This window comes from Vigna angularis, chromosome 6, assembly GCF_016808095.1.
Source record: "Vigna angularis cultivar LongXiaoDou No.4 chromosome 6, ASM1680809v1, whole genome shotgun sequence".
Classification (NCBI taxonomy): domain Eukaryota; kingdom Viridiplantae; phylum Streptophyta; class Magnoliopsida; order Fabales; family Fabaceae; genus Vigna; species Vigna angularis.
This window is the reverse complement of record NC_068975.1, coordinates 3586503-3603092: the sequence shown is the minus strand read 5'-3', so window position 1 is coordinate 3603092 and position 16590 is coordinate 3586503. Positions and strand designations below refer to the sequence as shown.

Genomic DNA, 16590 nt, shown 5'->3' with positions numbered 1-16590 from the left:
ACCTATAATGTGACCCAAACAACATAATAACACAGAATTCAGCATACACACATGTCATACAACTAATTTAAAGAAAGTATCTAGCTCCCCTTACCTTAGAGATAAAGTGCCCAGCTCACGGAATCATTCAAACAATACCTTACACCGCAAGGAAACTCAACATAAACCTACAACTCACCAATTAGTGATAGAGAACAGCTCTTAGAGCTTGAATTGAATTAGGAATTTTAGATGAAAACTACAAGACACATGCAACAGAAGAATTTGCATGATCCCGACTCAAGAACATGCGGTGAAAAGGGGAAAACAGCTTACCAGATAGAATCAAGAAACTGATCGGTTAGTTGTGTAGCCCTCTACCAGATAGAACGTCTTGGCACCTCCTGATCGTCAATCAAACAACTCAATTGAGAGAAATTCTAGAGAGATGTCAGAGAACTCTGAGGAATAGTGTTCTAGAGAGATGAATTGTATTTAGATAATGAACAAAAAAGTTCTATTTATATTATAAGATTATTTTAAAATAAAATTGCTCGTCTCATTATTTTAATACACCGATCTACTCTAATACTTTATTTTCTAGATTCTTAAATATATATATATATATATATATTCGTTATTTATTTTTATAATTATAATACGAACTTATACAATAAATTTATGATTTTCTTAAAACTATTGTATTTATTGTTATTAATATTATATTAAAGTTGTGAGAAAATGATAGGAGAGATAAAAAAGATTGTTTTGAATTAGACATTTCACCTAAGCATGTGGCACTGTGTCATACATGTGTTGGTATCCAATAATATCAGGCACATGACACCTCGTATAGAAGAGGTGTCCGAGCTTCATATCCATGTTAATTGAAACCTCGTGACTTTCATATTGTTGATGATGATAGTTCATGCCTTCTGTGTCTAATTGCAACTTAGTTTTAAGAGATAATTAACTCTTTTAAGATTCGAACGATTTAATATGGTAAAGTGTAAGAAAAATTCACTACAAACCAATCAAAAGTTATTACCACTGAGTAACAATATACAGTAAAAGTTAATGAACTTTTCAAACCTACTAGTTGTAATTTTATTAATTCTCTTACAGAACAAAATAATGAAAATAAACACTTTTATGAGAAAATAGACAATACAGTAGCAATGTAAAACAATTTTACTATGCAGTTCATCTTGAACAATTATGGATGTTAAGCTTGTTGACTCATGAAAAGGGTAACTTATGATTGGACGATAATGTAGTCTTACACATATATTAAATAGTCATTAAACTCTTTTTTGTACTAAGTTATTGTTAATTTTTTTTATTAGAGAAGTGAAGGACACTTTAGTGCCCACAATCATCAGACATGAGTGCCCCTAAAGGTCAAGTCTTCGTCAACTGATACCAAGTTTTTGCCCATTGATGAGTAAACCTTTGTCAATAGTAGCCTCCCTCAAAGCCTTTTGTTCATTCTGAAACCTAAGCCTGATAAAGGAAGAAACTTGCAACAGTTGTTCAGGGAATTTGGGTCCATCTGTAATCTTAATCCAAGGTTTGTTTCATCCTCATTCATTGCATGTTGCACTGCCTCCTATCTGCAATACGCAGTTGACTTCTTTTTGGTAGGATTTAATGTCAAAAGATAGAACCGAAAACAGCATTTAGGAATCTGTTTTACTCTCTTGGATTCTGTCTTTTGGTAAATAATGTATATTTAGTAGTGGAAATCAAAGGAACATGCATTATCTTTCCGAAATCACTTGGCTGTTGGCACTGTTACTTTCATTCTTGAAATGTTTTTCCTAAAATATTGAAATCAGAAATTTGTTTGAGCTCAAATATTTTTTTCTTGAAATTTATAATTTGGTGACCTCTTAACATTCAGGCAGTTGCTACTTTCCTAATGTTTGATGCTGTTGATTGAAATCATTGCTTCGAATATTCCCTTTCTGGCATAATCTTCAGTATGTCATAGCTGTTGTTTTAATGTGCAAATACAAAAATCAGTTGCAGTATGCATAAATATAGTTCATACCATTACGTGAATAATAAAACCCTGTATTAACTGGGAGTCTTTTGGTAATCAACTGGTACTTTTCCTTTATGGGGTTGTCTAACTTGCATCAACCAAAAAAAAAGTTAAAAAATCCCATTGTAAATCATTGGTACAATTAATATCAGCCACCGATTAATAGCATTTAGGCTCTTTGCTTTTGGAAGTGATTATCAAGAAAAAAAATTTGCAACATGACTTTAACTAAGCTTAAGAAAAGAAGGATAGCTATTTGGCCGAAACTGAAGAGATTTGCTAATTTTGTCATTGTTTTCTTCATTATCATCATAGCAAGACCATATTTTAGCATGTCAAGAACAGCTGTTCAAGAGTATGTATAATCACTAGAAAGATATTGTATGAGAAAATCCACACATTGAACAGTTTGTAGTTTTTCAGTAAGTTCATTTTAAACATTACTTTGCCATTATTTCATTGCTATAATAGTAAAATAATATAAAGAGAGAGAGGATGTTCATGACTTTTACCGAGACTTTTTATCATAAAAACCTATGAAGGCTTACGTAATGCTGAAAAATATAAATCTGGGAGCCTTTTATTGCAGGAAAATGGCTGAAATAGGCACAGCTGTGGCGTCAACATTAATAGAGCGTGTGGTGGATGCAATTATAGGTCGTGCTCGATGTTTATTCTATTTCAAGAAGTCTGTTGTTGAACTTCAAAAATCAAAGAGAGAGTTGGAGAAGTCATTGCAGCACATGAGAGAACGTGTTAAAGAAGCCACGACAAATGCAGAGAAGATTGTGCAACCAGTTGAAGAGTGGCTGAAAGATGTGGAAAGGGTTCTGGAAGATGTGCAGGGGCTGGAAGAAAGGGTGGAGGAAAGTGAATGCTGTTTGAACATGACATTTAAGTATTCTCTAGCAAAAGAGGTAATATGCATGACGCTGCAAATGAATGTGGTGAACAACAATAACAAATTTGAGCCATTTTCACACCCCATTAAACTCTCAAGCATGAATTACTTCTTTCCCAAAGACTTTGTGGCATTGGATTCTAGGAAGCCAGTTTATGAAGAGCTACTGCATGCAATCCAAGATGAGAGGAGCAATGTGATTGGAATGGTTGGTGTGGAAGGTTCAGGTAAAAGCACTTTAGCAAGAGTGGTGGGGAAGCAATTAGAGGAGTCAAAGCTTTTTGACAATGTGGTTATGACAATTGTGTCTCAAGATGTCAAATTGAGAGATATTCAAGGTCAAATTGCTGATCACTTGAGCTTTTCATTGATGGAAGAGACAGAACTTGGCAGGGCACTACGGTTATCTCACAGGTTAAAAACTGAGAAGATTCTCATCATCTTGGATGGTGTATGGGAGAAGCTGGACTTGGAAGCTATTGGGATTCCATTGAATGAGAATGAGAAGAGATGTTGCGTCCTCCTTACCACCCGTAACCAAGAAGTTTGCACCTCAATGAACTGCCAAACAGTGATTGAACTCTCTTTGTTAGATGAAGATGAAGGTTGGGATTTGTTCAAGCAGCGTGCACAAATACATGATGATTCTCCAGAAGAATTGAGAGAGGTGGCTAAGAGAGTCTTTGACAAATGCAAAGGACTGCTAGTTACCATTGTGGCAGTGGCAAGAACTTTGAAGGGAAAGACTTTTACCAACTGGGAATTGGCATTATTTAGACTAGAAACTTCTGAATCAATTGATGTTCAAGAGGGCTTGACAAGTACCTATGAATGCAATGAATTGGAGGAAATAATTTGCTTGGATTGGAAGGATGCAGGTCAACTTAGATACTTGTATGCCCCTTCCCAGCCAGTTTTTCCCAAACTGAGGAAAATCTTAATCAAAGGATGCATCAAATTGAGAAAAATCTTCTTCCCTAGCATGGTTTCAAGCCTCCCAGAGTTGAGAGAGCTGTCTGTACAAGATTGCAATGAATTGGTAGAAATTGTTTCTTCAGAGGAAGCTAGACAATTGGCAAATCTACCTTTTCAATCTCAAAAAGTTTCTTTCCCCAAATTGTGGATGGTTGAGATAGAAAGATGCAACAAATTGAAATCAATTTTCTTTTCAACCATTGTTTCAAGCCTATCAGAGTTGACACAGTTGTCTATATGCAACTGCAACAACTTAGAGGTAATAATTTCTTCAGATTCCGAGGAAACACAGAAGCATAGAAATGTAAATGCTCCTTTCCCACAATTTTTCCCCAAACTATGGAGGATTAGCATTGAGAATTGCAGCAAACTGAAAACATTCTTCTCTGCTACCACCGTTACAAGTCTACCAACGTTGCAACAGCTAATTGTAAAGGACTGCAACACATGGGAGGAAATAATTTCTCTAGATTCAGATCAAGCAGGACAATTTAGAAATCTGCATCCTCTTTACAATCAAGAAGACTGTTTCCCCAAACTTGGAAACGTCCAGATTGAAAGATGCAACTCATTAAAAACAATCTTCATCATGGAAATTGTTTCAACCCTTTCAGAGTTGCTTGTGTTGACTGTAAGGGGTTGCGAAGAATGGGTGAAAATAATGTCCTTAGGTTTAGAGCAAGCAAAACAATATGCTCCTTCCAAACAAATTTGTTTCACCAAACTGCAGAAAATTGAAATTGAAAATTGCAAAAGGCTTAAAACAATTTTCTTTACAAACATTGTTACAAGCCTTCCGGAGTTGGAACAAATAGTTGTAAAGAACTGCGATGAGTGGGAGGGCATAGTTTCTTCAGATTCAGAGGAAGAAAGACAGTATAGATTCCTTTCTACTTCTTCCCAAGAAGTTTGTTTTCCCAAATTGAGGAAGATTAGTTTGTTTTCCCAAATTGAGGAAGATTGAAGTCGAGAAATGCAACAAATTGAAAGCAATCTTTTCTACAACCATTGTCTCAAGCCTACCGGAGTTGGAGCAACTGATTGTAAAGGACTGCAATGACTTTGAGGAAATAATTTCTTTGGATTCAGATGAAGCTAGAGGACTTAGAAACTCATATGCTCCTTCCCAACAAGTTTTCTTTCCAAAACTGGAAAATATTAGTATCGAAAGATGTTCCAAATTTAAAAGAATGTTTTACATGGTAATTGTTAATATCGTACCAATGTTGGAACAATTGATTGTAAAGGATTGCAATGAATGGGAGGAAATCATTTCCTTAGATTCAGAGGAAGAAAGTGAACTTAGAGATGTTTCTGTTATTTGTTTTCCTAGTCTGAGAAAGATTGAGATTGAAGGCTGCAACAGATTGAAAGCAATTTTCTCTTCAACAACTGTTAGAAGACTGCCAATGTTGGAGAAACTATTTGTAAAGGACTGCAGTGAATTGGAGGATATAATTTCCTTGGATTCAAAGGAAGCAAGGCAATGCACCAACCAACTCACCCCTTTCCTACAAGTTTATTTCCCCAAACTGTTCGAGATTGTTATAAAATGTTGCAACAAATTGAAAGCAATTTTTTCCACAACCTTAATTTCTAGACTGCCAAGGTTGGAGTATCTGAGTATCGACAACTGCAATGAACTGGAGGAAATAGTTTCTCTAGATTCTGTGGAAATAGGACAACTAAGAAACCTATATGATCCTTCCCAACAAAGTTGTTTCCCTGTGCTGCAGAATATAGTGGTCAACAGATGCAACAAATTGAAAAAAATCTTTTCAGCAAAGATTGTCACTACCCTTCCAGAGTTGATGCAAGTATGTATAAGCTATTGCAATGAATGGGAGGAAATAATTTCTTCAGATTCAGAGGAATCAAGTAAACAAAGAAACCTATTAGGAGCTTGCCAAAAAGTTTTTTTCCCTAAGCTGGAATCAGTTTATATTGAAAAATGCAACAAGCTGAAAACAATATTTTGTGCAACAGTTACTAGCCTACCCAAGTTACGACATCTAAATGTAACAGGATGCAATGAATGGGAGGAAATAATTTCTTTAGGTTCAAGGAAAGTAGGACAGAATAAAAACTTCCTTAATCCTTGCCACAACAAATGTTTCCCTAAGCTACAAAGTATTTGGGTTGAGGAATGCAACAAATTGAAAACAATCTTCTTTCTATGCATTGTATCCAGATTACCAAACTTGGAATCCCTTTTTGTTGACAACTGCAACAATTTGGAGGCTATAATTTCTCCATATTCAATGGAAGCAACGCAATCTAGAAACCTATCAGGTCCTCCAAAAGAAGTTAGATTCCCAAAACTTGGAAGTATTGTGATCAGGCGATGCAGCAAAATGAAAAACATTTTCTCTACAGTCACTTTATCAAGATTTCCAAAGTTAAAAAAACTGTTTGTACTGGACTGCAATGAAATGGAGGATATAATTTATTCAGAAGCAAAACCACTGAGAAACCTGTCAACTTCTTCCCAACAAATCTACTTCCCCACACTACATAATATCCAAATCGAAAGATGCAACAAATTGAAGACAATCTTTTCCTTCACCATTGTTAGAAGCCTGCCAGAGTTGGAAAGTGTGAGTGTAGAGGATTGCAATGAATTGGAAGAAATATTCTTTTTCGGTTCAGAGGAGGAAGGACAAGTTGAAAATATATCTGCTCCCTTCCAACATGTTTGTCTTCCAAAAGTTCGTAGCATTAAAATCAAAACATGCAACAAATTGAAGTTTATATTCCCATATTCTGTGGCTTGTCAATGCTCTTCGCTGAATTTACTAGATGTAGAATCTTGCCCTCAACTAGAGCAGATTGTTAAATTTGAAGATAAAGCTACAAATGAAGAAGAAGGTTCTGGGGTGGCGGTTGATGATAATCATGCCAAGCATTTATTGTTTCCAAATCTTAGTTGGCTAGAACTCAAGAAGTTGCCAACTATTAATGGGATTTTCCCTTGGTATGAACCCCAAAATTGTAACTTGATCATACAAGAGTGCCCCAAGTATTTGTGGTTCACTTAGTGTGATACTATTCTGCTACATTTTTCTCCGGTGTTGGTTTAAAATGCCATTCATCAATTTCATTAATGAATGTCAGTTTCTTTGATTAGTTTTGTTGGTAAATGTTCTCTTATCCAGTCGGTAGTTATAGTTTAGGAGATCAAAGCATTACAAATGAAGCATGAGATTAACTCGTTGGACTTAATTCCAAGTTGTGATTTTTTTATCAAACCAAAGATGTAAATTATAGTTATGGTTTGTGAATTAAAGTATGATTGTATAGTAAGTACTGGACTCTTTTTCCCTTGATATTTAATAAATCAAAAACACATGTTTTTCTTTATGTCAGTGGCTAAGCAGGGAAGCTAGCTGGTGGTGTAGTCCCCATGGCTGCTAGAACTCTTGCTCACACAGAGCCTCTTGGTGTCTCAGTTCCTTCGTAGGGTGGTTCTTAGCTTCCTCCACATGCAGCTTAGCTCTGTTTTATTGTGTCTCTGAAATTTGGCCAATTTAAAAGCGTGTGTTCCATAAATTTTGAAGGACTTTGGTTGAAGGATCCATCTTCAAGAAATTATTGTGACATTGTCGATCGAACTAATTAATATCTAAAATGTTTATTGCTCATCTTATCAATTAGTACTTTCCTCTGGATTCAAGGTAAAACCGATTTCAATGTAAAAGAGATTTTGTTAGAACCCCATGTATGTTTGGTATCAAGGAGTTCTTTTTTTCATTTATCCCAGTGGGATCATGGAGTTGGGGCATTATACTTTTTCTCGACTCATTGCATACAAATTATGCCTCAATTCAGTTGCATTCTTGAAATTGAGAGAAAGATTGCTTGATAGTGACGGATGATTCTTTGATTTCTTCAACATTATTGGAATAAGTAAAAATTTCAAGTGGTACACAACGATCCCAGAATAAGTAAACACTTTTGTTGGCCAAATTTCAAGAATGCTTAAGTGATGTTGGAAACCCTAAAAATGATGGAATTGTATGAACTTCTTCAATCTTCTATGTGTCGAGTGGGTTTCCTTCTATCCTCTCCTTGGTACTCGTCCTCCATGGATGGATGGTGGTGTGTCTACAAAAAACACTTTGGCATTCAAGTTAATAAGGTCTGTCAGATAGCAATGGATACGATAAACAATGAACTCCCATTATTTACTTCCATGAATGTACTATTTATAAAATAATTATGGATTTATGAGCCTTCATCTATATGGGTTGGGTGAGTTGTGACCCATTCACGTAATAAGTTAATTGTCTGATTCAAAATGTGCTAAGTTAAATAATCTGTAGTAATTAGAGAAAATATTTATAGAATCTTCTCAACTAGAGAAGATATCTATAGAATCTTCCTAATTAGAGAAAACATGTATATGATTTTCTAGATTGTTTTATTTCCTTATTTCCCTTTCTAGAAGATTAGATTGCTACAAATAGAGGTAAGAAGAATGTAATTACCATGAATGAAAATAATAAAATCATTCTCTTCTTCAAGTTGGCATCAAAAATCTCGATCTTGGGAGATCCGTTTTCCCTAAAACAGTAGCCACTCTTGCCCCTGTCCGACCATCGCGGCTACTACAGTAGCCGATCAAGGTCGTTGATAGGGCATAAAGGTGCACCCAACTCCGGTGATCACAACACTGGAAATCGCTTTAGGAAAGAAGTTGCCATGCGCCGCCACGCATCACCACCATTGTCGGCACGTGTACGTCTAGTTTTGGCGAGACCCACTCGCCGTCGCCATCACAGACAAGGTCACCAAAGCCTCCCGAGTTCGTTCCACGAGTCGGTGATGTCCCGTTTGGCCGACATTTGAGTAGATATGAGTTTTAAGTTATACTCCTTTTCCTGGTGTAATCCACACGTCGTTGTCGCCTCGAATAAGGCACTAGAGACACCTGATTGCGTTCTACGTGATGTTTGAAGTAAAAATTATTCTTTTGGGTCCTAATAATCTACCCAATATGGTGGGTTCCTATCGGTTGGATGGTCAGAACTTCCTACAATGGAGCCAATATATTCAAAGGATTCTAAAGGGATGTTCAAGATTATATCACATAGATAGAGGTGGACCAAGACTAGACGACACTCATTTTCCAATTTGGGACAATGAAGATTCACTAATTATGACTTGGATGCGGCAGTCCATGATTCTTAAGATAAGTAAAAAATATATGTTTCATTATTCTGCCAAAGAAATATGGGATGATTTAGAGAGTACTTTCCTATTAAAAAAGGATTTTGTTGCATGCTATGACATTAAAAGCAGGATATTTGGAAAAAAAAATATGAAAGAAGAAAACAACCCACATCAACTCTGAATCAAGAAAAATTGTCTAGTCCATAGGAGAGGAGCCCTGAAGATATCAGTGAGGAGGAGGTAAGTATTACTGAGAATTTGTACATTACATTGAGAAAAGAAAGAAGATCATGTGCTAAATATCCTATTCCTCATTATGTTTGCACTAATAATCTCTCTGATAAGCACAAAAGCTTTATTTCTACCATTGATGCCACATAAATTCCTACCTTAATCTAGGAGGCCATGAAACTTGAGGAATCAAGCTATGAAAGAAAAGATGAATGCATTAGAAACAAATTCAACTTGAAAGATTTTTCAGAAGCTAAGAAACAAGAAGGAAATAGGGTATAGAATGATATTCATAGTGAAACATAAGGCAGATGGGACAATAGAAAGATATAAAGCTAGATTGGTGGCAAAAGGATATACCCAAACTTATGAGATTGACTATGAGGAGACATTTACCTTAGTGGAAAAGATGAATACACTTCGAGTTGTTCTCGCTTGGCTGCTCATTTGGACGGGACTTATGATAATGCTAATTCTTACCATTATCTAAGCATCATTTTAGTAGCAAAATCAACTCTTCTTTAGCTTATTACTTGCTTAAATCCTCTCTTTTATTTAGTTTTAGTATTTATCTATATTTTGAGCTACATTACGTAAATAATACTCTAATCCCTTGTTTTTTGATCTATTTCGATGTTAGGAAGATCCTCCATTACATTGAAGAGCCTCGGTGATCCAGGAAGTCATTGATTTAACAGTCATTTTCGCTTAAGCGAGAATAATTTAGCTTAAGCGAGAATGACTATCTTCTCCAAGAAGAATTCTCGCTTAAGCGAGAATAATTTAGCTTAAGCGAGAATAATTTAGCTTAAGCGAGAATTCGGGCAGTATATATACTCACGAGGCAGAAAGAAAAAAGGGGTCTTTGGTTCTTTGGAGGCGCGATTCCACGTCTGGAGCTCATAGAGGGCGCGAGGAGCTTGTGGGAACATCTCTTCCTCTTCCTTTGGGTCTCCTTCTTCTTCCATCTTCCATGTTTGTAAGCTTTAGGGTTCTCCATGGAAATGGAGAACCAGATTCATCTTGTTAGGGTTAGATGTAGCCTATGAAATCTTGTATAATGAATGATTGTTTCGTATTTATAAATGTCTTTTCTATCTATTACTAGTATTCTTGTTTCCGATCTTAAAGCTTGCATGTAATGGGGACGTTCATGACTTGATTTTGGGGTTTCATTGAGCCAAGGATGGGATATTAAATCTTGAACTGAAACAAGAGTCCTTGTGGGTCATTGAGCCAGGGATGAGATATGATTCACATGTTGTCTTAGATCCTAGTTCTTAATGCGGGTTTGCTTGTTAGATTGTCCAAGGGATTGGAGTTTGATAAGGAAAACCTAGGCTCTTTCACCTAAGGGATTAGGGCTAGAGTGTTTTAGTGGATTGACTTTAGTAAATTGATAGAGAGGAGATGAAATTGGTTATACACAAGAGTGCATTGGTGAAAACTAACCTTAACAATGTCATTTCATACCATTTCTAGTCTTTTCCATTTCCAAGTTCCTTCAATACCAAAGTCCAACCTTGTAATTACTTGTGAATTTATCTTTTTGCACATATTCTTAAATGATAAGTTGTTCTTGAGTCTAGATGAGTTGTTAATCGCACAATTTTCTAGTATTACGAGTCTCTTGGGAAAACGATATCTGGTCTTACCACGGTTTATTACTTGAACGATTTGGTGCACTTGCCAAAGAGATTAACAACTTACACCAGTTGGATGTAAAGAATGTCTTCCTTCATGGAAATCTAGAAGAGGAAGTGTACATGGAAATTTCCCCAGGTTTTGAAGTGAAAAACAAAAGAAACAAGGTGTGTCTCCTAAAGAAAGCATTGTATGGTCTTAAGCAAACTCCCAAAGCATGGTTTGGAAGATTTACAAAAGTCATGGTTTCCTTGGGATACAAACAAAGCCAAGGAGATCACACTCTATTCATAAAGCACTCTTCTATAGGTAAATTCACTCTATTGCTTGCCTATGTGGATGATATGATTATCGCAGGAGATGATGAAACAGAAAAATTAGCGTTAAAATAAAAATTGGCAGCCCAATTTGAAATGAAAGACCTAGGAGAACTCAAATATTTTCTTGGAATAGAGATTGTTTAGTCCAAGAACGGAATTTTCATTTCCCAAAGGAAATATGTACTTGATCTCCTCAAAGAAACATGAATACTGGGATGTAGAACCTTAACAGTTCCTATAGAACATAATCACATAATTGGGAGTGAGGAAAGTGCTCTTGTAGAAAAGACCCAATATTAGAGATTGGTAGGAAAATTGATTTATCTATTACAAACAAGAATATACATTGCTTATGCAGTTAGTGTAGTGAACCAATTTATGCATGACCCAAGAGAGAGACATATGCAAGCAGTTGACAAAATTCTCCAATACTTGATGTCAAGTCGAAAGGGGTTATTATTCAAAAAGAAAGACACATTGACTATGAAAATATATACTGATACAGACTATGCAAGTTCTATTAGTGACAGAAAATCTACTTCTAGGTATTCTCTATTTCTTGGAGATAATATGGTAATATAGAGGAACAAAAAGCAAGATAGAGTATCTCATTCTAGTGCAGAAGCTAAGTTCTTAGCTCTTACTCAAGGAATGTGTGAAGGACTCTGGATGAAAATCATTTTGGATGATCTTAAAGTCAAGGTGGATAACCCTGAGCAATCACATGGTGACAATAAGTTTGTCATGAGCATGGCCCATAATCCAGTACAACATGATAGGACCAAACACATTAAGATTGACAAGCATTTCATCAAAGATAATATAGATGGAGGCTTTGTGAGTACAACTCATGTTCCTACATAACTTCAGATAATAGACATTTTCACAAAAAGGCTCCCTCTAGGTAGATTTATAGATCTTGTAGGCAAGTTGGGAAGGATTGATATTCATTTATCAACTTGAGGGCTAGTGTTGTAATTAGAGGAAATATCTATAGAATCTTTTCAATTAGAGAAAATATCTATATAATCTTCTTAATTAAAGAAAATATGTGTATGATCTTCTAGATTATTTTGTTTTCTTATTTTCCTTTTTAGAATTAGATTTCTACAAATAGATGTAAGAGAATGTAATTACCATGAATGAAAATAATAATATCATTCTCTTTTTCAAATTAATCATACATCATTAGAGTATCTAAGGCCAAATTAGCTTATGTCCAAGTAAATCAGGTCGGCTTGTGGTCAGGTAGCATCAAGCAGTGTATTGTACATTAGCCCCCCAATCTTTTTATGACTTGAAGGCATGTGAAGAACTTCACTAGGTTCATTAAAAACAATTGTAGTTGGACGTTACTTGACATACAAAATATTATACTAATAGTTGGTACTCGACAATCGTCCTAAACTGTAGAGCGAATGCAAAGAAAAGCAAAGAAAATTTATATTTTGCAAAGAAAATTTGTATCTTTATTGATAACATTACAGGTGTAGTAACCCCAGTCTCGAGAAATGTAGCGAAGAAGAGGTTTGAATGATGGGATGTTGTTAACACTTCGGCAAGTGTACCAAATCGTATCAAGTAATGATAATTGGTAAGCCCAAGTATCGTTTCCTTAGAGACTCACGGACTAAACATTCATATGATTTCATGATTAATTAGGACTTGTAAACGAAATCATTGTGTTTATATTGCGGAAAAAAAATATGAATGCAAGTGTTGATCAATTGGATTGAAAGATGCAAAGGTGATTAATATAAAATAATGAAGGATTATGTTGTTGGGGTTTCCGAGTTATCCTATCCACTCTCATGTATTTATGAATTCATCTTCTTCATTAATGTTAATGCCACTTTCTAATTTACCTTAACCCGATATCTCGGTGAAGAAAGCCTACTCCTAATTACTAGTTCACAATGTCTTGTCTCCCTAGCAATTAATCATGCATTAAATTCGCACAGAAGCTTAAATGCAACCAACCCTCCTATCCCTATGTCTAGGTAATATTGCTTTTGGGAGAATTTCTCCAGTTCTAGATTTTCTCATATGTATCCATAGTGACAAAATCAATAATCATGCAATTGAATGAGTTAAACAAAGCATGCATAGAGTAAAGAGGAAAAATCCTAACAATTAATCAAGTAAAGCATTTTATAATAAGAATCAATTCAATACATGATAGTTTCAAAGGATTACATCGTTTCCTCAACAACAATGGAGGTTTAGTTCACCATAGACATGGTGAAACTAGAAGAAAATAATGAAAAGAATGAAAGATAGAACCTAAAAGTTGAAGATCGGAGCTTTCGCATCCAAAATCCGCCTTCGATGGGTGAAAGAAGTGTAATTTCGCCTCTTTATGTCCAAAGATGTGAACCCTAAGTCGACTAAACCCTTATATAGTTTATAAAAATAACAAAAAACTGGTCCGGGCCCAAGTCTACAGCGCTCAGCGGTAGGAATTGCGCTCAGCGGTAAGTGCGACACTCAGAATACAGCAGACTCTGGCGCTCGATGGTAGAAATGCCGCTCAGCGGTGACTACGATACTTGGATTAGCCCTCAGCGATGGCGCTTAAGCGTCAGATAGAGAACTCAACAGCAAGCTTGGCGCTCAGCGGTGAAAATGGCGCTCAATGGTGGTTGCGATTCTTCTTTTGTGCAATTTTCCCTCCTTTCCTGAGTCGAACTCCTTGCTACTTCAACTTCTTCATCCAATTCATCTTAATTCCTGTCAAAACAAGGAAAAACAAGCATAAAACCCATCCAACTCTCTTATTTCCACAACTTAAGGAAAAACATGATTTCAAACTAGTTTCTAAGTCATAAAGGCTGTTTTTAATGTCAAAATTAAGTATAAAAATAACGGTTTTTCAACCGTTATCACAACCCCAAACTTAACTTTGTTTGTCCTCAAGCAAACAAGATGTAACTCAGTGTTCCACCAATCAATACAATGGTTCAACAAATTCAAAAACTCTTTCTTTCAAGACAAGTAATTACTCAAATAAGCTCATCAAATAGAATTCAATCAAGATACACACATGCCTTGATTCAGAATAACTCATCATGGTGTTCACATAATCACATAATATCCAACAAATGTTATTCTCATGAATGATCAATTAACTAAGCATAGATGTAATCATGTGCTCATGGAATCATTCCTCACCAAATAAAGTGTTTCACTCAATCACACAAGTGTATATAGAGGTCACTCATTCACTCTACTATCACAATGTCACATGAATCAACTTTGCCTTTCATTCAACCACAATCAAATACACTCACAAGCAAACATCATCACAAGGACTTTTCTATGACTTATAATGTGGCTGGACTAAGAAGAAAATTGGTTTTTCTGGATCACAAAATCCTTGAGTTAAGAGAGTCATTCATACTTTCATGACAATCATTCTTACTTATTCCCAACTTTCCCTTACATTGAGCTTTTCTTTTTCTTTCTTTTCTTTCCTTTTTCTTTTGCTTTTCATTTGCTCAACACTTAGCTCAATGCTTATTTATTTTCTTTTTTTTTAAAATTTCCCAACAACCCCAAACTTGAACCTTTATCAATACCACAAATATTCTCAACTTAACTCAAGGTAAAGATTTTCAAAAAGGGTTTTCATATTATGTTCAAGGCTAAAGGTTCAAAGGATAGAACACATTGTGCTCCCTTTTATTGGGCTAAAATCATGCATTGGCTAAAAAGGGATAACAATAGATGGCCTTGAGCATATGACACATACAAGCAAGTGATTCAATCATAGAAACCTGGGCAAAGTCATTCATGATTTCAAAGTAATAGCAATCATTCACAAAAACTCTAGAGTTCAATCCTCACAAAGGCTAATTCAAGTTCCAGCGTTTAGATAAACATCCTGCTTACTAACACAATCAAAAATCATCATGCATCTGTCTCACAATATTATGAGCAACCACCTGTATATCAACATCATGCATCATCTCAACATCAATCAATATAATCAGCATCATGCATCATCTCAACATCAATCAATATAATCAGCATCATAGAGCAATACTCATCACAAACATCATAGCATCAACAAACCATTGCATCACAGATAAAGTTTTAAGCCAAGTACATCAAATCCTATACTAAAAACAGAAAAACAAACATAAATTAAGAAGATAGGTTTAGAAAGCTGGGTTGTCTCCCAGTAAGCGCTTCTTTAACGTCACTAGCTTGACCCAATAAAACTCAAGTTCGATTTTCAATGTTGATATGCTTCTTCCTTTCATGACACCAACATAATCTCAACATCTTTCTTGTCATCAACTTGACTCTTCTAGAGTAAGGAGCCTCAATCTCAAGAATTTCATTTGCCTTTATATCCTTGATAACCCATAACCTGTTCTTGAATTTCACTGGTTTGCCAAGGTAGGGTTCATTATTTTCCATCACAGAGTCATGGTGAACGAGTTTTTCTTCCTTATCTCCATCATCTTCCTTCAGCCTTGGAAAGCAAAAACTATGATTCCTCTTGACCATCTTGACAGCTTTATCAGGTAGATTAGTCACTGAGAAAACTTCGTCTTTAGCTTTAGGACTCGTCTTTGTTACTTGTATTGGTTGCACCTTATCAAAGACATTAAAAGTTACCTCTTCATCTTGGTCTTTCAATTGCATAGTTCCCTCATCCACATGAATGACAACTTTAGTTGTCTTCATAAAGGGTCTTCCAAGAATGAGGGGTATCTCTACCTCTTCGCCCATGTCCATTACAACAAAATCAACAGGAAATTGGAGCTTATCAATTTTAACCACCACATCTTCGACTACACCATAAGGATGCCTGATGGATCTATTTGCCATTTGCAAGGTCATTCTTGTAGATTTGACCTCAAAACCACCAATCTTTTCTAGCATAGATAAGGGCATCAAATTGATGCTAGCCCCTAAGTCAACTAGGACCTTCTCAATATCTTGATCCCCAATGATGCAAGGGATGGTGAAACTCCTCAGATCTTTGAATTTGGGAGGTAGCATCTTCTGCAATATGGCACTGTAATTACCCTGCACTTCAATTGTTTTCTCATCTAGATATTTCTTCTTTTTAGTGAGGAGTTCCTTCAGAAATTTAGCATATGAAGGAATTTGTTGCAAAGCTTCAGAGAAGGGTATGGTGATCTATAGTTTCTTAAAAATCTCCATGAACCGCTTCAGCTATTTTTCTTTCTCCTTCCTTGAATAAGTCTTTGGATAAGGAAGGGGTTTTTCAACATCTTTTTCCTTTTTTCTCTCTTCTACGTCTTCTTTCTTTTTTTTCTTCTTCTTTTTTACTCAACTCAACTTTC

General features: G+C 35.7%; 1 protein-coding gene across 1 annotated transcript; it reads left to right on the top strand.

Annotated features, from left to right (window-relative positions):
* The first annotated feature begins 1355 nt into the window (after window positions 1-1355).
* LOC108341086 (probable disease resistance protein At4g27220) lies at window positions 1356-4874 on the top strand. The gene is made up of 2 exons (XM_017578705.2): window positions 1356-1549; window positions 2616-4874. The coding sequence occupies exon 2, from the start codon at window positions 2620-2622 to the stop codon at window positions 4864-4866; it is 2247 nt and encodes a 748-aa protein (XP_017434194.1). The 5' UTR covers window positions 1356-1549; window positions 2616-2619; the 3' UTR covers window positions 4867-4874.
* The last annotated feature ends 11716 nt before the right edge of the window (window positions 4875-16590 follow it).

Excerpts from the sequence above, each read along its gene's own strand:
- LOC108341086 (XM_017578705.2), top strand. The coding sequence starts at position 2,620 with ATGGCTGAAATAGGCACAGCTGTGGCGTCAACATTAATAGAGCGTGTG.